The 24,065-nt window shown below is 37.8% G+C and overlaps 1 protein-coding gene across 1 annotated transcript in view; it reads right to left on the reverse strand.

The window, feature by feature from the left end:
* Positions 1–24,065, reverse strand: part of DOCK2 (dedicator of cytokinesis 2) — a 179,510-nt gene that overhangs the window by 148,780 nt on the left and 6,665 nt on the right. Inside the window, exons 2-21 of the mRNA XM_005425361.2 lie at positions 23,207–23,290; positions 20,408–20,448; positions 18,750–18,805; positions 18,509–18,605; positions 17,328–17,476; positions 15,534–15,669; positions 14,035–14,189; positions 13,340–13,421; positions 12,695–12,830; positions 12,104–12,179; positions 11,092–11,168; positions 10,639–10,764; positions 9,318–9,442; positions 6,759–6,857; positions 5,280–5,352; positions 5,101–5,204; positions 2,720–2,903; positions 2,520–2,617; positions 1,448–1,537; positions 1,115–1,215 (exon numbers count right to left, since the gene is read on the reverse strand). Coding sequence (XP_005425418.1) covers positions 1,115–1,215; positions 1,448–1,537; positions 2,520–2,617; positions 2,720–2,903; positions 5,101–5,204; positions 5,280–5,352; positions 6,759–6,857; positions 9,318–9,442; positions 10,639–10,764; positions 11,092–11,168; positions 12,104–12,179; positions 12,695–12,830; positions 13,340–13,421; positions 14,035–14,189; positions 15,534–15,669; positions 17,328–17,476; positions 18,509–18,605; positions 18,750–18,805; positions 20,408–20,448; positions 23,207–23,290 — 2,089 coding nt within the window. The remainder of the gene's footprint in view (positions 1–1,114; positions 1,216–1,447; positions 1,538–2,519; positions 2,618–2,719; positions 2,904–5,100; positions 5,205–5,279; positions 5,353–6,758; positions 6,858–9,317; positions 9,443–10,638; positions 10,765–11,091; positions 11,169–12,103; positions 12,180–12,694; positions 12,831–13,339; positions 13,422–14,034; positions 14,190–15,533; positions 15,670–17,327; positions 17,477–18,508; positions 18,606–18,749; positions 18,806–20,407; positions 20,449–23,206; positions 23,291–24,065) is intronic.

Raw genomic sequence — 24,065 nt, forward strand, 5'->3', positions numbered from 1 at the left:
TAATGCTCACTTCAACTTTGCTGAGGTGTGAGAAAGGGCTGATTTTGCACTGCTGCCTTTCAGCTTTAGGAAACTCATGGTCTAGTGCATGATTTTTGTGACATTTAGTGTTGAGTTAGAACTGAAACTCAACACAGACACTAGAAGATAGCCCCAGCAATTCTAAACCTCCAGTTCAGGTCTTCCCTGTACTATTCATATCCCAAATGAAAGTTCTGCTTCAATCTGCCACTCCATTAAGCTGCCAGAATGAGACATCAGGTAGATTAAAAATCCACATCCATCCTCTTAGGGCACCTGCCAGAGATCTGCACCAGCTGAAGATGTTACCTTCCTTCATAATTCAGTCATTTTATCCTACCATCATCTGCAAAAGCCTATTCTAAATAAAGTAGGAATCCAGGATTAAATTTAGTGTATAACATTCCTGCACAGTATTTTACTCCTTTCTATGAGTCCATGTCTTCCCATCTGGGTGTTGTGTAGAAGCTCCAAAAGTTGAAAACCAATAAATAAATAAAAAATCCACAACAAGTTCATCCATTTGTTACATGGCGTGACCATGTAACAAATACTAAAACTCCATTTCACAGCAGGACACGTAACAAATACCAAAATTCCAGTTCACTGCACTGAACTCCTCCTGACACAACATCAGACTAACATGCATGTGAAGACTTGACAGCTCCCAAACAATTCTTTTTCCTTTGAGTTTGCTTGATGTGGAAAAAAAATGTGGAAATCTATGTAAATGGACTAAGGAGAGCCTCAAGTCCTCACCTGAGGCATTTCTACTTAAGGCCAGGGATACAAATGGAAAGGCTTCACAGCAAAGCATCTTTTGATAAATTTGACAGGATACAGGTGAAATGCTCAGACACAGCAAAATCCAGGTGACAGAAAACAAATGCCATAGCATCATTTAACCCCAAATCATCTGCTATGGGTTCATTAATTCCACTTATAATCAAATATGTCTCAGAGGCAGATAAGCAAGCAGCAGCATCAAAACAACAGTCACCATAAATTACATCAGAAAAGTCACAAGCAGGATTTACTTCTTTATGTGACGGTGGAGAAAGGAAAAAAGAGAAAGAAGAGAAAACAAACTTACTTGTATGCCAAGGTTGCACTAAAGTGCTGCTGGATATATGCTTCCAAAACAGTGTTAAAGTGCTGAAACTTACGGTCTGCAATGAGCCCTATGATATAGATCTAAACAGACAGAGACACATTGAGTCACATTGCAAACTTAAATATTCACTTTCTGAAAATATTTCTGGTAATTTTCTATTGAAGTTTTCAAAGAAATTTGATTTTCAGTCAATGAGTAATATTCCTCAGTTCTGTAGAGACTTTAATTCTCTGAACTGCAAAACGTGATAGTTTGTTCCAACTTCTAAGGTTCTTTTCTTAGACAAATAAATTCGTTGATGATGATTCTTACCAGTGCATCAAAGACAAGGATGTCGTACTCATTACTGTAGGAATGTTCCATCATGATGTTAAACAGGGCATCCAATGTATCCTGGAGAAACTACAGAACATGAAAAGACAAACTGATAACCAATTCAACTTGAAAACCTCACAGGAAAATTGTCTGATAGCAGACCTGGTTTCCCTCAAGTTAGAATTTTACTACCTTTACTGAAGTATCACTTAAATTGAGAAAGCATTTCCAAGGGTTTAGGCTCTAGTTGCTTTAGTTTTAAAAAACCTGCCTTCTCAGACACTAGCAATCAATAATACATGCTTTGCTCAAAGCTTATGGAAAAGATAAAAATATTATATAAATGACAAAACTTGTTAAAACAAGGTTACTTAGTGACACAGATTAGTGGTTGCTATTTTCACAGATACATGTTGATTAAAAAGACTTTTCTTGCTTCTGTGGTCTGATTCAAATTCTGCACTAAATCAAAGAAAATTATCTCAGTGACTTGGGACACAAATCTTTGGGTAAAAAAATCCACTCCTCTTTCTTCCTTTTTTAAATTTAATTCTTATTCCTTCTCTCCAGAGACATCTAATGTTTATGCTTAAAGACATAAATGTAATAGTATATGCCATTTTCCAAAATACTAACAACTTTTATTGATATACTAATTAGTTAAGAAAGTGCTTTGTTGGGTACATAACACTTCTTGGATTTAATATCAACATGCAAATTAATATTAAGAACTGCAAAGAAAGCAGTAGGAATTGTTTGTGATACTTCAGATAGACAAAAGGAAACAGATGAATAGACATTGTGGAAGATATTTTATCATTACTATCTTCATCTCCTAGTAATAATAATCCTGGAAATCTCCCAGCCCAACAATAGGCAATACCAGAGATCTGAAATTAAAAAATAGGAGGCAAGCTGGCCAGCCCTGGGAAGGATCCTGCCCAGATGTTGTCCTTCTTGCTCCCTCTAATGATAAGCTTTGCTCATGTCCTTTGCAAACTAACAAAGGCATTATGTATGAAGGGGCCTGAAGAATAACTATTATTAGAATAAGGATTTAAGGATTTACCTTCACTACTTCCTCTCCATCCACAATCTTCAGCTTTTCCAGGTTCTCCTGGAGCAGCTCTGGCTTCATGCGCCACTTCAGGAGACCCAGCAAGCCCACTAATGGAAAATGAATGGACATACATTAAAATTTAACATCTGATTTATCAATTTGTGCAAAGGTTTTCTTTCTAAACTCCTAGCTGTTTAGAAGGTACATACCATTCTGAGTTAACTTTGTAGAACAAACAAGAGTTGAAATGTAAAATGAATCTCTTGAGCTGACTGAAAGCCCCCCAACAATGCTTGAACTCCTGACTAATGTTGCTCCTTTGTTTTCTGTGTGCAGACGTGTAGAAGGCAATGTCAAATAAGCACTGGCATCCTCCATTTTTTTACTGTCCCCCTGAAAAACAACACACAATTCATTACATATTTCACACCCCTGGATTTAAAGTTAGACTTATTTTGTAGTTCTGTACTAGAGAATTAAATAAAATTGAGGGGCAGGAAGGGACTTTGAGGGGTGACACCCCATGCAGAGTAAGAGCAAGAGCCAATCTCTCATTAAAATGTCAGTGGGTGTGGAACACTGCAGAATACTGAGCATCACCTTGAAGTCTGTACATAGGACAACATGATTGTATTGTCTGCACACAAGTTAAAAGCAGAAAGCAGAACTGAGTAAGGAAAGAATAGCAGTATTATTTTGGTATCCTCATTATAACTCCATACCTGGACCTCGAACATAAGAGATCAGGGCATGGTAAGATTTTATTTTAAATCAGACAGTATGCTGCAGTAACTAAATGCCATAGAATATGTGTTTTTCAGCAGAATGAACAGTACAAAACCAGAGAGCCAACAGAGATTTTTCCCTCCTCTCTTCTATCAACTCCTGTGCCGCAACCCCACAGATTTTCTGGGTCTTGTCTTAGGATTCCCCAGACAGGAAAGAAGTTTTAGACAAAGACAATAGAAATTATGCTCCTCACTGTTTAAAGAACACAGTGTTTCTTTAACAAAACTCCAGAAAATTTCCCGGATGATGATGTCACTTAAAGCTACAACACTGTGACAGATATGACTCAATTGCAGACCTTTAGTCTACAAATGTGGACAAACAAGGAGCTGCAAAAACCATGATCTAGAAAGACATTTTCAAGTTTTGCAATTTTATCTGGTTCAGTGACCACAGAGATGCAGTTTCTACTTTGTATCAAAGAGCCAAGACTAAGAATTAACTGTAAGAGATCCAGACAGACAAGAAGCAAAACACACAGCAGCAAAACACATATATATACAGCAAAACACACAGCAGCACCAACGACAAGAAGCAAAACCTTTATACAGCAAAACACACAGCAGCACCAACATCTATTATTGTATCAAGCTTGCCAAATAATTACTTCCCAAATTTCTGGAAGCAAAATAAACTCTCAACTTCCTTCTTTTGGGACAAGTCAGATAGACAATGGGAAAAAGATGAAGTTTTGATCCAAAAAGTGTCTCAAAAGGATCCAATATCTAAAGAAATTTTAAACTTAGCAGTTTTCAAATTTCTTATTTTGAAAGGCCAGGTGTATGACTGCTTTAAGCACTTACAGCTTGCAATTACTGTTTTTAATACTAGAATAGGCAAGCATATGTCAGAAAATCTGTCTGTTTCTCACAACCATAAAGTAGGTCAACTCCATTTAGCATTTCTCATCGATGCTGTCACTTCAAAAAAATTACTGAGCTGATGCAGAAATGAATTAGGTGGAATTTCACAACTAACATTAGCTACACAGTCCACAATTTTCCTTCTAGTCTCAATATTTTAAATGATAGTTTCAATGAAGAGAAGATAAATAACTATATGCTGCCATTAATCTCTTTGGCTTGCCTAAGCAACTTGATTAAGTTGCATGCATCTCACTTGGTATTAATGATACAGCAAACTTGTTTACTGAGAAGAGTGCTGAGAAATAACTTAAGTGTCGTTTGTACTGGAAGTGATTTCTGGTTCTTAGTTCCTGCTAGACACCATTCTCCAAGTGGGCAAATAAAACAAAAGTCAAAACATCTGTTCTCTGCTTCCTTCACAAAGTTAAAGATGCTGTTTCTAGCTAGGGCCAGCTAAAGTTTTTCTTCACACCTAAAACCAAATTGTTGAAACTTTCAATATTGTACCTGAGGAACTACACAGCAGTTTAAAACGAGCATTTTCCTAAGACTGCATTCCCAGATTATCCATGAGATAAAGATTTCAAGTGGATCAAACACTTCCTATATCCATTAAGAAGAATGGTACCCACCCAAGTACAGAGCTGCAGCACAACTTTCTCTATGCTACAGAAGGCCAAAAGCACAAATACCAGTAAAAAGAAATAATCTCTCACTGTGCTTGGATAACATCTTTTTGTCATTAAAATTCAGAGCAATATTTACTGACAATGGAACAGCGTACACCTTTTCATTTTGTTCAGATGGAAAATAGAGTATCATCTTTGATAGAATAATAAAATCAATCTAGCACTAAGCAAATACACGATGCAGTCAAAGGCAACAGTATGAGAAAAGATGTCTTGTGAATAAAAGAGAGAAATCTGAGCCCATACCTTTAGAACTAACAAATCATGGATGCCATCATGGAGAGTTGTGCCATCCTCCTTCATTAGCCTTACGTAGGCCATTGCAAAATTCTTCTCTCCCTTATCTTTAGCTGCAAAGCAAAAGACCTGGGGTTGACTACCCATCAATGAATTAAAATTCACTAAAGTAAGATTTCCCTACTTACACTCCTGAGTCGACCTGTGCTTGAACATGAAGCGCAGATGGATCCTCTGCATGTCCTCAATGGGGACTGCAACCTTTGGTAAAATCAGAAAACAGTGAGGAGAGTTATGGGGGGTGGTTTCATATGTAAATGAGCCCTCATTTTAGAATAAATAAGCCCCACTTCTTCTGTGTCCATAGTGCCTTTCACAGGCCATTTCAAAATGTTGAGCCTGATCACAGAAGTGAAGTGAGGGCTGGTAAAAAATGATCTGTTAGACTTTGCTCAAAGTCTGGCACCAGCAAAGAAATGAAGCACAGAACCCAGAGTTAATGCACACAGGTGCTAGAAAACAATCACAGTGCAGTCCTACTGCTCACCCTTTTAACCACAGAAAATTAAACACCTCTGTGTAATGCAACTCCCACATTTCAGATACAGAAATTGACAATCAATTTATTAAACAGTATGAAAATCCCAGCAAAATAAATTGATGATTTTTTAGTGATTAAACTTAATGTAAAGCCTTGAAGAGAATCGCAGGACTTTGCAAGGGCTTTATTCTTAAAGCAACATACTTTAGGTCAAACATGCAACAAAAAAGGCCAGCTGTGTAAGGAAAAGCACAATTTTTCATATTATCAAGTTCATAGTTCTAAAAATTTAAGGACTTGAACACCTTTGTGTGCAATCACGACTTCACAAATCTTACTGAACAATGCCTTAATATTAATGGTGCTTTTCAACGGGATCTGCTGTTAGTGATCCTGATTTAATTATGGGATAATTAAGATTTAATTATGGAATTTAATTATGGAATAATTTTTAAAATGAACTAGTACAATAAGCAATAAACAGAATGGGTCAATGTTTTCAAAACAATAAATAAGCTTCTGTTTGAAATCATATTTCCATTCCCTCCCTGTCCTTTACCACCACAGGTAACACACCTTAAGGTAATAATTGCAAGCTTGTCATACATGGCTATTTTGTCTTTAAAACAGCATGCAAACCTGTCACAGTTTATAAGAACTGTTTCTGGCGGCTTCTGGGCATATTCCAATCATGGACATTGAAGCTTGATTAGGTAATTACTAGTGTGTCTCTAAAGAGAAGCAAGACAGTTTTTTCTTTTTGAAATCAGAAGAGGGGTTGGTGTTTTCATTTGGGTTTTGGTTTGGTCTTGTTTTTTAATTGAAGCTCCCCATCTCCATTGTTTCACCAAAATAGAACAAATGCAATATTTCATTTTTGATGAGCCCTGTTAGGACGTAAGGTTATCAGCATTTGTTTTGCTGAACAAAACCTACACACCACTTTCTAGGCCAAATTTCAAGCCTCAGTGATCATGTATCTCTAATAACTGATGTATGACTAAGGCTTCATGCTTCAGCTGTAGTCAGGCACAAGATGGTTTTTGGAGGAAGCTGATGCTGTGCAACTTTTCTGTGTGAGGCATTAAGAAATGAAAAAATAAAGTGAGAAGTTTCCACACCATACCTTCAGTGTCTCCATCCATCGTGGCTGCTTGACCTGGTAGTAAACAACGGATCTGTACTCGCTCACGGGTTTGTCCCCTGCTCCCAGGCACACGGTGTTCTTACAAAAGGAGGGAACAAACACTGCTTAGTGCCTCATTCGTCTGGGTACATTCTGGAGCAGTTTTGGATAAATTAACTTGAGCAAAACCAAAAAGTCCCCAGAGGACCTCTTCTCAGAACCCCGAGCTGGGAGTTCCTGGCCCTGGGACGCGGCCTCCCCTCACGGGCTGCGCTCCCCTCACGGCGGGTTTGATTTGGGTATGGCATCATCCAAAGTTAAATAATAATGACAGCACCAACAGAGGGGAAGCACTAACATGAAGACACTGCATTTTCCAAGCCTCTGAACACAATGGAAGTAAACATTGACCATAATCTACGGGTTACAGCCAGTGTAATTGCATTTTACAGGGGTCACACACAGACGGCTCTAGGAGATGTGTGAAGAACATAAAATTGACTTGATTTCTCCATCTGATGAATTTGAATAACCAACATCTCAATTAGTAGAAGAAATACAAAAGGAAAAAATTTAAAATCTCGCTCCATTATTCTGTTTATTTCTCCATTTATTTTTAAATACTTTCTTCTGGCCCAGTCTGAGCAGCTCTAGGCCACACACCAGAGGTGACTTCTAAACTGGATGTTGTAGAGGCACCAAAAATAAACAATTAGAATTTCCCATTCTTTAACAACCATCTGAACTAGGACAGAGCTAAGTGAAAGATTTGATCAGCTTCAAAACTTGTGGTTTTCCTTAGTGAGTCTGTGAAGACTTGGCCTGCATCTGTCTGCTCTGGCTGACTGCAGCTGGGCTGTACATGCAGAGTAAAAGTTACTGCTGGGCAGGGAGGCACCAAGATCCTGATACCTGCCAGGCATGAAACCAAAGTCCCTGAAGGAAGCAAACTTCTTAAATTCTCTACTGAAGGCTAAGGTTCAACTAAGCCAATCCAGGCTGCACTTACAGCTGCACAGGTACAATAATCCTGCTGAAAATCCAGTGAACCTTAAAAGTCTGCTTCAAACACCAGGATCGCCTGTGAGCAGAAGGGTGTGATGCTGGTACCTGAAGATGATCTGTATGGTCTGGTAAGAGGGTTTTAACAGCAGAGAGCTATGTGTCATCTGCCTGAGCAGAGATTTTTCAAGGTTTATGCACCTACTTGTTTGTCACCTCCATGACATTCACTTGGAGCAAAAGTCCTGTTCCTTGTAACAGTAAATCAAGGGCTAGCTCTGCAACTGGAGCTAGTTTGATACCTGAACAGAACCAACCAGTTTCCTGTGTAGTAAACATATTCCTGTTATGAGAAATATTGATATAAATTCACAGGTTTGAAAGTCTGTTGGTTTGGGGTATCTTTACAGGCTAAAAGGAAAAACCAGTCACTTTTGCTATTTCTTGCATTCAACAGTATTTCAATTACCTCCTCAAAATTGTTGCTTAAATATATCCATTAAGGCATATTACCCACAGAAAGCATTTTCATCTTTCATGACATTTCATCTCAAAGACAATGAGACAAATTCACTTTCTCCTAAGATTTGCAGAAATTCTGTATCTGCAGAACTGAACATACATAATATTGGAGTGCAGGATTTAATGCGTGGTAATAGGTTTATTTCGCTAAGGAATATTTTTGTTTATATGTGATTAGACAGAATACAGAATAGAGTTAACTTCTGTGCATGCAAGTCATGGTCAGGTGCTGTCATAGGTACAGGCAGTGTTTTGTAATCAGGGCTCCACTTCGTTGTGTGGACCTTAAACACTATGTGGGATTAAAATTTTTTTACTCAAGCTTTCAACTTACATTTTAAGCAGTTAGTTGCAGTTCATAAAGAAGTCATGAACCACAGTGTCCTATTTAATCTTTATTTCATCTCAAGAATGTCTTTATGATTTCACCCTCGTGATCCCAACACTATAAACTCAGAAAATGACAGGTCAAAAATCCCCCTGAATACCAAACTGGTGATAAACCCTAAGGAAAAGACAAAGGATCTTCAAAATGGGAACAGACAAGCAAAAAGACACTGTAAATATTTATGTTGCATATGTAATTGTTGTCAGTAATTTCATTCTTTGCCATGTACTTAATTCAGTGGCAGTGACACAGACTTCCTGGCACAAATCAAGCATTTGTTATGTAGCAGAAATAGTACTTCTAACATTTCAGTGTGCAAATTGCATTCCTCTGAGAATTTCCTCAAGAAAAACCCTAGAGTAAGAACGCAGTAATTGTCAGAATCAGCACTTGTTCCTTGGCACAGCTAAAATAGGTCATTCAATGTTATTCCTTGTTACATTTTTATGCAAGACTTTTATAGGGCTTTAATAGATTTTAATTTTTTTAAAATCATAAAGCTTATTTGTCACAAGATGTCACAGGATGACACAAGGAAATTGAGTTTTTGAATAGTGGTGTTTTATTAAATGTGTAAGTTAAGCCTTACATCAAAAATTCAGCTCATGTTTCTATGGCCCTTATTGCAGAAAAAAAGGAAAACTTACAGGCAACACTTTTCCTTCTTCATCACAGACACACATTATCACTTCCACATTTCTCTGAGTTGTTTTGTTGTATTTATCAAAATCTCCATACAGCAATGTAATATATATGTCATTTCTTATATCTCCTAAAAGAGAAATTGAAAGGTTAAAAAGCAATTAAAATGCTATGAGAGCATAGGATCGGGTGAACTGCACAGGTGTACCTCACTGTTAGCTGTGAAACAGATAAAAATTTATTATTTTGCATCTGAACTTAAATTTTCAGTTCTTTATCTTTGCTAAGGCAAAACTAGGATGTGAGGAGAAGCAAATGGGAGCGCGGAGTGACTCGATGCAATTCTCGTCCTGCCCCGACACCTGCTGGTGAGGAGGCAAACTTTGAAACTAAACCACAACATTGCCCATCTAGAACAATCTCTAAAATTTGAAATGGGCTCAGGCTTTTCCAAACTTCTGAAATGTTCAATCCAGGAATTATGAAAATATTTGGAAACTTAGAATTCTTTAGTAGCAGACAGCAACAAGATCTGTCCACGGTTTGCTTTGCTTTTGGTTTCATTTATTTTATTTACATATTCTTTTCATTATTATATTATTACAGCATATTGGCAATCATTTTATTTCATTTTGGCCAGTTCCATTTGCTACTCTTCTGCAGTCAGAGGAGGAAGAAGCTTTACCTTATAATTCCCATCAGGAATTTCCCCCAAATATCCAGCTCTCTCTGGAGGGAGCTTCATATTTTAATTCTCTCCTCTGAATGAATTCATACAACTTTTAAAAGGATCAAGATTTTACTCGAGTTGGGATGAGGGAGGTTTTTGTAGTTTGTTTTTTAAAAAGGAGCCCAGCAGACAGTGATTTTGATTGGAAAATTTGCGCACTGATTTTGACTGGAAAATATCTTGTCATACATACAGATGAAATCAAGATATTTCACATTGTTTTGTTTGTTATTATTAAAGGACAGCAATAACTTTCAATACAAACAAGGTTCATTTAAAATTCAAGTGACATCCACCATAACCTACAAGTTATGTACAAGGAGATAGGTTTATCCCTTACTGTCTGGATTTTATTTTTCCTGTTTAAGTATTAGAAACGACTTTCCAAGGAGTTCACTATTTTATATAATAGTGAAATAATAATATGGGAACAAAACTTACCACGAGTGAAATATAAAGATCCTCTGAGTTAGCCATTACAGAAATCAGTAAGACAGCAGCTGATTTAAAAAGCAGCTGTTAAAAAGCAGCTGATGTTTATTAACATAGGGAATGAGAAGAAATCCCTTCCTATCAGAGAACAAAGCACCTCCTACCTGGCATGATTATTTCAGGGAATCCCAGCTTTCGAGCAACAACCGTGTTTCTGTCTACAAGGTGTGGGTAATCCTTTCTAGTCTGAATCACGTCTCCAACCAGCATTTTCACTGTTACCCACAGACCTATGAAGCACAAAAAAAGAAAAAAAAAATTACATTTTTGGTACGAAAAAAAAGAAAAATCTGTCTTCAGATGATTGCCTCTTTTACCCACCAAAACACGGATAAGAATTTGCTTTCCCACTTCCTGCAGATGAAAGTTAAAACTCTATAATGCCACACTGTCATCACTAATTTAAATAACCTCTAAGATTCTTTAATAAACAAATGGTTCCTCGATTCCAGCTTCAAAGCTGACCCACCTCCATGGTGGTACTACAGCTCCACAAAAAATGAAGTTTCACAAAAATACTGTGTTACTTAAAAGAAAATAATGAAAATGTACATTACCTTGTCCACCACTGTCTCCTTTTGATGCAGTGATTTTGCTTAGGAGACTGTGCAAAAAGTCATTCTCTGCCACTACCCTGCAAGAGAAACAGCAATGTCTGCTCAGGAATTGAGTGCTAAATATATCAGACACCATTTAGAACATAAGAGACTAACAGCCTCAGTCTTTGCAGTATTGCCTGATTGTGATATATTGGGTATTTTTATTATCTCTCACTCAAGTTGCAGCCCACTCACATTCAGTTGTGTGTACACTTAAGTGAGAAAGATTCAGCCAGCCACCAAGAATGGTGTTTTGTGACAGGGACAATGTGAGTGCACTCACCAATGTGCCACTCCAGCTCAGTCCACTCTTCCTGCCAAACAGCCAGATAAATGAACTTGGAATTTTTATCAGCTACTTTTGAATTTAGAAACAAATTCTCAAATTAGAAACAAGTGAAAAAATAAACCAGTGTGTCATACCTGAGTCTTTCAGAATTAAATTTACCCTCCATAGTACATAGGAGCAGTGCTATGTAGGGCACAAAGTTATTTCCAGTATTTCCACTGGTATCTCTGAATTTGATCTGTGAGCATCACATTTTTAGGCAGCTGCTCTGGCATTTCTTCTGAAGATAGTATATGATAATTCTATTACTTTTTGACGGAAACAGTTTTTAGTTTTTAGATTTTTCCCAAGTTCTAAACAGAACCAAGCTCATAAAATAGTAGATATCCTTGCTTGTAAATCTCACTTGTAACTATTTGACTTGGGTTTGTGAAATCAGACATGGTACCAGTTGTCTGAAGGAGCACATTCATGGAATTATTCTTTAATTTAATGTGCTGTGGTACCTCTGCAAGCCTTAAATGCCATTTAAACTCATACCTAAATAATTAACAGTATTACAACATAAAATTGTTAAAGGAAAACTTTCTTATTCTTTAACTGTTTCACAGATTGTTACAGGAACAGAGATAGATAAATATTTTCTTTCGCATATAAAAAAGATATCTATGACACTCTTACGGATGAAAGGGAATGAAATGCTGCTTCTCTTCATCACTTTCAGATTTTCCTTTTATGATATCTGTAATATCCATGACTAGAAGAATAAAAGAAAATTCATCAGAACATAGAAGAGCATTTCAGAATAGTTTCTCTTATCTATGAACATTGTGCCTCAAGGTAAATGTGGATTTTTCAGCAGCAGGGCTGGGTTTGTGGGGCAGAGCATTTTGCAGAGTCCACACTACAAATATGCTGCCGTGGAGAGAGAGGGAGAATTCAGTCTAACTTGGGAATACAAATATCAGAGCTTTGGGGACATAGGCACTGACTTTATTTCATCTGCAAGGGAATCTGTCATTAAATTGCTCCTCTGCTTTCACTCCCACAGCTTGGCACTCTGTGAATAATTAGGAAATGAAATTCAAAAGTGGATTTCGGACTTGAACTAAAACTAAAACATATGTGCAGTCTTTACAGACTTCAAAAAGTACAGAAACAATTGATAGAGCTGATGGGTTTTCTGACATGCCTTGGTAGAGATTTTAATAGTCCAGGGCTGCAAAAATCACTGATATCCTGGTTCAGCCATGGCACAGGAGACAGCAGTACCTGCCACGCCGAAGGGCCGCCGGAGCCCTTGTGTGTATTTCTTGGAGTTACTGTCCCTCAGGTCCATCCTGCCCACTCGCACTATCTGGCAAACTAAATAAATTTTGTCTCTGCTAAGGTCTTTATTTCCAAGATCCTAAGATACAAACAAAAAAGAACCATGGCGTTACTTGGGTAAAAAGCAAGTTGTGAAATTGAAACAGGACCTGCAGCAATAAACTGAATCTCAGCAATCACTAGAAAAAAAGAAAAAAATAAACAAAAGACCCCCAAACCAAACAAACCCCCAAAAACTCAACAAATGAAAAAATCTGAGAACATCAAAAGGATGAAAAAATTGACAGTTTAAAGTTTGAAAAAATATAAGGTAAGATAGAGAGAGTAATAACAATCAAGAGATACAGCAGATAAAACTAAATAAATCAAGCCATCAAGAAATTCATGAAGCAGCAAAGTGATCTGAAAGAGGCCACTGAAGCATTGTCACTTCCCTGAAGAACTTAGTGACTTGTCACCTTGCTCTGTTTGTGGGATTACCTCTGCTTCCTTAGTCATCTTGATCACTCTTTATGAGATCTGACAGTGACCACAGAGAAGAGAATTTCATTTGCAAATACAAAGGGAAACAAACTGGAAAACACTCACTGTGAACACCACTTTAAGATTGTTGAGCATATCAATTTCCTTTGGAAAGCCGCGACTCCCCCATCTCACCAAGTAGTTCTCACTGTTTGGAAGATAAATATCTCGCTGTCAAGGGATTTAAAAATTCTCCCTTTACACAGTACAAAAGTTGCATAACAGACAGTCTGTGGTGATGATTCAAATCTAAGACCAGACTAAAAAGACAAGAAAAACACTATACAAGTACCAACAGTAAGTTTTAAAAGAGTAACTTGAACATAACACAAATGGACACCTTTTTTTTGAGGCAACGTTACCATTGTCATAGTCTGTTTGATGGGAATACTCAACAGAATCTTAATCTACCCAGAAATTTGTAAATTTAATTCTTTTTCCACTCCTCCCCCTCCAGCACTCTACTCCAAACACCACAATATTGCCCATCTAGAACAATCTCTAAAACTTGAAATGGGCTCAGGCTTTTCCAAACTTGTGAAATGTTCATTCCAGGAATGAACTATGAAAAATATTTGGAAACTTAGAATTCTTTAGTAGCAGACAGCAATGAGATCTCTCCATGCTTCGCTTTTGGTTTCATTTCTTTTATTTATATATTCTTTTCATTATTATATTATTACAGCATATTGGCAATCATTTTAGTTTATTTTGGCCAGTTCCATTTGCTACTCTTCTGCAGTCAGAGGAGGAAGCTTTACCTTATAATTGTTGACTTCTGGGGGTCATATAGGGACATAAAGAGCTCTGCATCCTCTCCCATTCTGCAGACAAAATTCCTCACAAACACATACAGGCTGTGGGTGGGGGATGAAGACATCCGGGAGTAAGATGCATAATCTGGCTGGTCCTTTGACTAATCAGGAAGAGGAAAATCAGTTAATAATAACCCAGGAATTAAAATGCTGCTATACTACAAGCAGCTTTACATTAGGTATATGTAATAGTTAAAATTGAAAAGGAAACCAGAGGGTTGGACTCAGTAATTATCATAATTCTCTTCCATCTTGAGCTATTCTGTGACTCCCATGTCTTAGGCCAGTTTTTCAGCCAGTAGGCAATGATGTAAAGGGGGAAATATTCCCCCCACTCTTAAAGAAAAGAGCAAGTATTAGGATGTCAGCACAGATACAAGCCTACAAGCCTGAAGGAATTTATTTTTGAGCACAGTAGGCTGTAGCAGAAGGCCTATGATCCACATCACAGAGGGGTTGCAGTGTGCTAGAGCTGTAGCAAAAGGAAGTCACTGTCTTTGAAGAGGAGACAAATAACATGCTGAGATCAGTTCACAGCTGAGCAGGTTCACTGACTCAAAAATAGGCTCCTGAATTCTTCTTACCTCCCATCTTAACCATCAAGAAGAAGCTTCTTAACACTTCTAAACCCATTGTTTGTCTCTATTTTAAAAATAAGTCACCACAGTCTATCACAGACTCCCAAGTTTCATTTTCCTTATATTGTCAGTTAATTACAAGGTGCTTTCCAGTGATTTGTCATGGGTGTTATTGAAGTGTCATGACAAAACAACTATCTTCTCTTTAGTGATTTACTTGCTTTTTTACAGTTCACTTTCTCATAAATGGAGAAAGGAACCAAAGAGGCTTACAAATCCTTGCAGAGGTTTAATATTGCAAAAGGTCAAGGAAGTGTAGTCACCTGCTTTGCATTTAAAAAGATTTAATTCATGCACTTGTCAGCTTTGCTTTGGCACATGAACTTCTGGTGTACAGAAGATTATGCTGAATTCACCCCAGTTCCTCTTCAGTGAGCTTAAATTCTTCAGCTCCATCAGACTAAACAGCAAGCAGCAACACTTAGCAAACAACCAGTGTAGTCACAAGAGCTTGTGAAAACAAGTTGTGGTCAGTGCTGCTTTGCAGCCTGAGCTCTAAGTGTGTGACTATTCCCTGTGCAATTCAGACTATTGAGCAGTCCAGGGATGGAGTGGAGACATATTTCAATAAAGAAGTTCAAGAATGGATTTAGAACCAGCTTTAGACACGAGATTTGAGCCCAGCCCACAGCACAAACGCAATTCAATTTGAGGCTTAGCCATATTTATAACGCAAGACTGTGGATCTACTCTTAAGTCAGAGGAAAAAGTTTCCACCAAATTTTATGGTTCCATCCTTCAACCCTTAGAAGAGTTTTTGTTTGGATTTTAGCAAAGGAAGCATCATGTTTAGCCAGCCATTCCTACCATTTCCTCCTTAATTCTCTCAGTGATTTTATTAGTTGCTTCTTCATGTGCATGAAACAGGCTGATAACACTGGTTTTATCTGGATCCAAGATATTTCCATCCTCATCTCTAACTATCAGATCAAGCTCAAGTACTCTGTGAAAATACAAGAGGCATAATGGTAGGGTTATTTCCTTCCAAATAAAGAAAGCTTAGAAATGTAACAAACTAGGAGACACTTAAATCTTTAAAGTTCTACAATTTAAATAAATGCCACAATATTTAATGAAGAAAAATTTAGCTATACCCCATGATTTAAGCTGCTGCCCAATATTTAGGAATTTTTAGAATTGTCACCAAAGCATTGAAATGCCTCTCACATAAAATAGACCCACCCTGTTCAATGATTTCTAGCAGTCTTCATTGCTCTTAGCTTTTAACACTCAATGTTTGTAATCAAGATGTTTAGGATCTTCCTGTTAACTTCTGCTTTTATGTTGCTCCCTCAGCCTTTCTGTCCCAATACTTAACTCTGCTCTCCTCTGCCCTGCTCTCATACAAGTCATGCCTTTTTTCCTGCCATTCTTTTTCCCTCTCCCACAATTTCCCTCTTTTTCCCCTCAACCCTCGTTGTCATTTCCCCTTTACTCCTTCTCCACAGTTTGGCAAGCTTCCTTCACAGCACACAACTCAATGCCACACTTTTGGGAGCTTACAACACCTTCCAGCTTGCAATCCAAATAATTTTAAACATCCCCTTCACCCTTGCTCTTCCAAAGGAAGCACTTTACTGTCTCATAATACAGAAAGAATGTAAGACTGACAAAACAGAAATCTGAAAGCAAATGAATTTTAATGTTGTCTTAATCACAGCTGGGCTTCTTTGATTGGAGAACTTCAAAGTGGATTCTGGTTTTGAGTGAGCATTCAGCTCCACACAGCGCAGTAGGATATGTGTATTTCATAGTGTGCTCTGAATGAATACAATTTATAACCAATTTGCATCCAAGTCACAGTGAACAAGTTAAGAATTTCATAACACCTTGTGGTCATTTTTATGTGCAGCCACAGGTAATTGTAGACTTTCAGCTGCACAGAGGCCTTCAGGCCACAACAACCACAGTCACTTAAAACAGCAAATCACAGTTTGTAAGCAGATTCCAATGCCTGTAAAAACAGTACTGTGAAGATTTCCTTAACAAGCTCTCTCTCCTCACACCTCATCAGATGGTGGGACACCATTAACCTCACACAACCCCAAAAGTTTTGCTAAAAAGCATGTTGTGTTGCAGTGACTTTTTATTAGCGAGGAGCAGACAAGACACTTTGTCAAATAACTATTCTGTCCCTGGCAGTTTCACTTCTATTACCAGAACCAGAGTTCTGCCTGGAAATTCCCTGGTGAATTGGGTGTGGATGTGTTTATTTGCACACTTAGTGCAGTTTGCCAGCACCACTTTTGAGGGTCACTTGCTGCACATAGGCCATGGTTGTGACAGATGGACAAGTTTTGGACCCCAAGTATGCTGTTGATACATGTACAAAGAGGCTGGTTATCTAACCTCAAATCTTCCCAATTCATAGGTTCATGTATTTATAATGAAGAAACAAATCAATATTTTCAAAAAGCATTTTGCTATGAAAAGCCTCATCATGGTATCCACTATCAGCACAGGAGTTACAGGGAGAAGCCTGAAAAGGAAGATTCTATATAAACCACACTTTTGAATTCCAACCAGTAAACATGAAAACTTCATCATCACCTCTTAGGTGCTGTGCTTTAAACTAAATAATGCTTTCCAGAATCCACTTACTTGTTACCATAGTCAATTTTAGATGTGACTTTCTGCTTGAGTTCTTTGAGCTCATCTTTTGGCAAAGTCCCAGACAGAAGCTGTGACCGCCACTCCATCAAGTCACACATCATGGACTGCACCTGCTGGAACCTGGCTTTCTTGTTTGTCTGAGAGAGAAAAAACCATCAGTGAGTTTCAGGCTTTGAGTTGAAGTGAAACACTGGGCTTGACCATTAAAGGTTACATGTCATATTTAGTGCTAAAAGACAGCAGGAACAAGAAGTAGGCAAAATAATGATGTCTCATCCCACAAATTCTTAAGGACAGAATATCCCACATGATCACAAAGAAATAACATGAAATTTTGTATTGGGATCGGGAATTGCATTATTTGTTTTATTTAATCGTGTAGTTTTAAAATTCTTTAACAAATTCTCATCAAGAGAAAACATTACAAAAACTATTAACTTCTGCATGAGATACTGATGGGAACAACAACACTTGAGTGTGTTATTAATGCATTTAAGAGATAAATGAGAGAATAAACAGAAGTGACTAAAGCAGTTCTAGTGTCATTCACTGAAAATAAAGCAGGGTTTTCATAGCTGACTTAATCAAGAAGACTAAAAAGTGGCATTTTTCAGAAAACTACAGCACATTCAAGATCTCTTTGCCCCAATAGAGATAAAGAAGAATTCAAGTGGCTGGGATCCTGGAATAGTCAGCACAATTATTGAAATTGCCAATTGTTAATGGCTATTTGCACCCAGTAACCCTTGAACAACTTCTGTTCCAGCAGTCCATGAGCACCATAAATCTTTTTCAAAATCATCCCAATTATCTTTTATTCTCGTATCTGGAAACTTTTCAATGCTACAAATCAAAGTTATGAAGGATTTACCATGCACAGGATACAAATAGGCATGAAGTTACACCACCCCCCAGCGATGTCAGCTTTCCATTTACAGAACCACAGAACCATCCAGGCTGGGAGAGATCTTCAGCATGATCCAGCCCAAGGCTGGATTTAAAGTCACTAGGCATATAAAGCCACTGAAGAAAATCTTAGTGGTGAGAAAACAATTTCTTAAATCCACCCAGACCCTGACCTGAATGTAGGAAGAGACACCAATTTGAACAAGGCCCCAGGGTGCATTAATAGGACTTAGAGGTAACAAACAGCATGTAAAGTATCCTACCACATAGAGCTGCTTCCAGATGCTTCCCCATTCCCAGAGAGTAGTGGTAACTTCTTGGACTAAGGGAATCTCAGCAGGTATGACATTTTCTGTATGTCTAGGAAAGAGAAGGAAAGAGCAAAATAGTGTCTGATTTCATGGGTGTATCTTATACTCACTCTGGGTGAGGTACAGAAATGCCTTAAAACTCATTCTTTAGCAGACAAGCTCAATAATGTAATAAACCAGATAAATTCAATACCTTTTCTTTTCAGCAGCAGCTTCCTTGATGTGGATGAAGGATTTAGGAAATATTCCCTGATGAAGGAGCAAAAAATTATAAATCCACACTTATTCTCCAAAAACATTTAGGTAACAACCATGGCTGTGAACATAAACTGTAATGACAAACTGTAATACCCAAACTAACTCCTGGTTATTTAGCTTTCTGTTCAGATGGATGCATTTCTATTTGACAGACAAATAATTGAAGTTTTTCATTTCCCTTCAAATGTAGAGTGCATAGGCATCTTTCTTCCTAAGTAACACCATTTTCCACCCCAGAAAACAGTTCAATTAAATACAATTTAATTAAATACAATTTAAATTCAGTAAAGAAACATTGTGTCTGTGCATCATCTTATATCTATTTTAACTGACATCTGTAGAAGACAAATGGGCACCAGACCAGAAGTTCTAATGTGACTATCCTTGTTCTACAAAAGCTGAAATATCTCAAGTCATCCTAAAGGAAAGTTTGACATTCACTCTGTCCATGAGAATCCTCCCCTGGACTGGAAAATCTCATTTTGGTAATTCACTAGATCCTTCCTGGATTCTCTATTCAATAACTCACATGTGGTACTTCAAGTACCACAATAATCCAATATCATGTGTGCTACTTCACAAAGCCTTTCTCTGAATCAGATTGCAGCTTTTAGAACCATTTTCTTTTAAGCACTGGATCTTAATCAAAACACGATTGTCTTATCACTTCCACTTTCATTAAGATTGAAGTTCAAAAAAGTCCATGAAGAAGCAAAGCAAAAGAAGAAGGTCCCAGTAATGGTAATTTTACTGATATCTTAGTACATGAAATTAATAATACTTCTTAAAGCACGTTATGCATGATGATCTTGAAGCCCTTTAGCAATATTAGGAACTAATTAAGAATTAGTTAAAATAAAGTGGTTAGTTCTGGTAAATATTTTCTTTTTTTAGGCTAAATTTTAATCTATGTTATGTAGAATAAATGATAATAACATTTTCAGTCAAAAGAAGTGTCAAAGTAATTAAAACACAGGTGCAGTGTTCTAATACATTTGCATTGCTGCTCCTAGAAAATCTTATACCAAGAAGAAGTTACAAACAAAAATGCTGTTATTCTAGAAAAGTGCAGTTGAAACTAGAAGTAATTTTCTTGCTACTTAGCTCAAGAGTCATCATACCCAGGGTAAAAACTTTTTCTCTGTGGCTTTCCATTTTCAGGTCTAAGAATACTTACTTTAAAAAACTGTTATGATTTTTGTACCTTAGAGATATTTAAGAGCTTAATCCTCATACGAGTTGTTTATATTGTTTGTGACCTAAAGAATCCTTGGAAAAAGTACAGAAACAAGCACATCTAGCAGGAAATTGAGTCAAAATTCAATTGAAATGGTGGCTTCAACAGTTGTTAACCTGAAGGCACAGTCATTTCTTCTTCATCGATCTGCTTTTCCCAGCCCTTGCTTCTATTTACTAACATGGTCCAGGACGAATGCTGAGCATTTTACTCATCTTGAAAGGAAAGAGTGCAAAGAGCTGACTTGAGAGATCAGCACAGAGAGATCAGGACTATCTAGGCAGAAATTTCAAAAACCCACGTCACGGGCTGCCCCCTTCAGAGCAGTCTCACAGGAAAGGACAACGTGATCTTACCTCTGCTCCTTTGTACCTCACTAGGTAACCCCTGTACCAATCTAAAAGGAAGAAAAATCACTTGGTATGACAAAAAACCCATGCATTACAAAGCACACAATAAAGTCATGGGGTTTATTTCACATAAAAAATACTTAGCATGGTATTTGTAAAAATTAATAGTTACTTCAAACATACAGAGTTTCAAGAGAGTAGCAGGGATTATATTAAACATGACTTGCATATTATCAAATATGATTGCATTGTCTGCTTTCAAGCCTTGCACAGTAAGTACAGATAATTGTACACAGAACTTAACACCCCATGCTCACATTAAAAAGGTAGAATCAGATATTTGTTTTGCAAAGTGATTTGTGCACACCCTTAAATATCTACATTAGCCATCACCCCCGTGGTCCTGGGGAGCCCATGAAGCTCTTACTGTTCCAGGCCCAGTATTAATCCAGTGCAGCACATGGTTGTTACAGATCCAATTTCCTTCAATGTGATCAGGTTAAGTCATTTTTGTGCCATGAGAAGCTATGGCTTTTGGACACAATTGTAATAAGCAGCTTCTTGGTGTAAATTGGAATGTCAAGAAACCTCAGGGCCATTATTTGGCTTGTGCTGCACTGGCAACGAGAAAACCCTTCTGAAAGGCAGGAGGGCAGAACTGCAGCAGGGGCAAGTTAAAAATTCATTCAGACTTTCTTCCATCTATTCCACAGTTCAGTCTCAATAAACTACAAAAAAAGACCCACAAAAAGCAGAGTTCAGCCTTACTAAATAAGATCAGAGGCCACACCCATGTGCACACACCCCATCATGAAGAATCACCTGCACAGCAACAACGCTTAACTGTGTTGAATTTTTTCATTTTTCATCCACAGAAAGAATTTGTGACCAAAAGCAGACGTTTTCTAATTGTAATTTCATGAGCAGATATGATCTCTTTGCTATCACCTTTCTCTCACAGGTATTGCAGCCATGCAAGCAAAGCATAAAAGAATAAAAATAAATCCCAAATGCCAAACAGCTCAGTCAGAAAGGCAATGCTAAAAGTCCCAGGATGATTGCTGACCTCAAATAAAGACTCAGGACAGATTTTTTAGGTTGCTCTGCAGTGGGATTATTTTCCCTCAGTGTTTTATCAACAATAAAATTCCATCTTACTGCTAAAAATGAATTATTTGCACATAGACTCAATTTACAACCAAGTGTGTAAAATTGGTTTCATCCCATTTGCTGTGAGAGCACATATGTGTTCTGTGCATAAATTTTGTGCATGCAAAACCAACTAAACAGGACATAAAAGGAGCACAGGAAGAATCCTGTCACTGTTGGTTACTCACCAGCTGCAGCAGGCAGCATATTTTACAGATATCTGATAAGAAATGAACTTCACTCACACATTGAGAAGGATTCCTCTTCTTCATTGACAAACATATTTCATAAAGCAAGGCATGACAGAGCATATCAAGGGCAGGGGGTTCAGAAAAGACTTTTAGATAAAAAATAATCCCATAACTTCAGCACTCCGCTCACTAGGCTGGCTGACAACAAATGGACCCCAGGAACCCAAAGCCTGAAATGCTATTTCTGCAACTAACACACAACACAGGGATGAGGAGGTTCCTGGTTTGTGTGTGTGTTTTGTTCTTGGCCAAAATGTTTAGAATGGAGGCTTGAAGAATTACTTTTTTTAGGAGAGGACAAATTATTGTGACTCTGTTGACTTCTGAGTGATACCAATATTTTCACTGACGCTTAAAGATGTTGAATTAATCATACAAACAGAAGAGAAACAATTATGGTTTTGTGCTCCAGTACTTTGTAAACGTGGTTTTTCAGGTGCTCCTCCTTCAAATCCCTTGTTGTTTCCGGACAAAACAACCTAGAGCTCTTTGGGGTGGAACAGGCTGGGTTCAAACAGCCCCAAAATCTTTGCAGCCTTGTGCTCACAGCACACCAGGAGTCTCAGCACTGAGCTGGCTCTGCCACTGTGCCATGCAGCCATTGGCCTCTCTCTAACATAACTGCAGTCAGTAAGACACACATTCTATCAACAGAAGAGGGTTGTAGAAGATAATTTTATAATATATTTTTCAAAGCTTTAAGCAATTTGTAATTTTTTAAAAAACTCTTGATGTGGTCAAATAGCAAATCACTCTTGCAGTGCCATTTGCAGATACCCGACTGCTGAGTTAGTAATAACAACTCCACTCTCCTTGCTTTAATTATGAGGTTCCCATTTACTAATGGAACCTCAGCAGCTCTGTGAGACTTACAGAGAATCAGTGGGATTGGAAGATACTGACTGTCCATCATGCACAACTTGTACTTGTCCATCATGGAATTCTGCTGTTTAACATGTTCAATATTTTGGATGGCTTTCAGAACTGTTTCTGTCATGCTGACACTCAGATTTCTTTAACTGTGTTTCCTCATTATACAACAGGATGATGAGGGTGCTCAATATCTCCTAGCAATAAATATTTAGTTTAGAGGCTAAAAGTGTACTCCTTTAAATCTTAAATCAAATTTAATGCAACTCCCCTGAGGTGTATCACAAGCTGGGAGAAACTTCACAAACTCTACATTCACCTTGATGACTTCCTCATTTGGTAAAGGCATCCCAAAAAACCACATCTGCTGTAATATGTCTAATTTTGGCTCTTCAGAAAAGATTAGGTTCTTCCTCAAAATACAACACCACCACAAAAAAAAGGGCATTAGAAAGCTACTGATGTAATAGAATACAGGGAACTGCTGTGAGGTGAAAGGATTGTTATTCACAAAGAGATGGAAAATGTGACTTACCTTCACAGGACTCCAGGATATGCACCACATCACCAATCTGTAGAGATAGCTGTAGTACCCCTGTACCTTTGAAATTGTATATAGCTGGAAAATTAAAGGATGAAAATAATATTTTTCAATATAGCCACACAGCACAGTGAAACTGAAATCCACACGTGGTTATTAAGGTTTGGACACTGGGATCAATACACCAGGCTAGACAAACAGAACTATAATTCTATCAAGAAGCTCCATTTGTCAGCATTAAATAATCTCTTTTCTCATGAGAATGGAAAGGTGATGAAAGGGGCCAGTGCTGAAAGCAAAAACCAAACAAAAGAACCCCCCAGAAAACTCAGCAAGAACAGGGACACCAGCTATTGATCAGCACTGCTCTGCACAGGATTTAGGAGCCCTGTTTAGATGCAGGTCTTTGATAAATACACAGGCACAGTGCTGGGGAATTGTTTATCTACTGGCCCAAGGATTTAAGCACACAGTTTATAGAAATTTATTGCTACACTGGAATGAAAGGTCACAGAGATGCCTGTGAAAACTGAATTTACTGAATTCTTTCCTGGGTTTAGATGCTTTAATTTAACATGAAATTGTGTTTTGTATGGAAACAGAACCAAGGTTCATAATTTTCTGTATTCTCTGTATGACTCTGAAAAGAACACAGGAGCAGTGGATTTTGAAAATGTTCTGATCAGAAACTTATCTACATGTGGTTAAGAAGCACCAGCATTTCAGAGAGAACTCAAGAAAATGAGCTCGTCACCAGTTGTGTTCCAGGGCTACAGGATGTGGGCTCCTATGGTAACCATGCCTCTGTAAGCTTTTTTCTTCACAGGCTCGGTAAAAAAATCCTACAACAGCA

The sequence above is a fragment of the Geospiza fortis genome, unplaced genomic scaffold, assembly GCF_000277835.1.
Source record: "Geospiza fortis unplaced genomic scaffold, GeoFor_1.0 scaffold413, whole genome shotgun sequence".
NCBI classification, from domain to species: Eukaryota; Metazoa; Chordata; class Aves; order Passeriformes; family Thraupidae; genus Geospiza; species Geospiza fortis.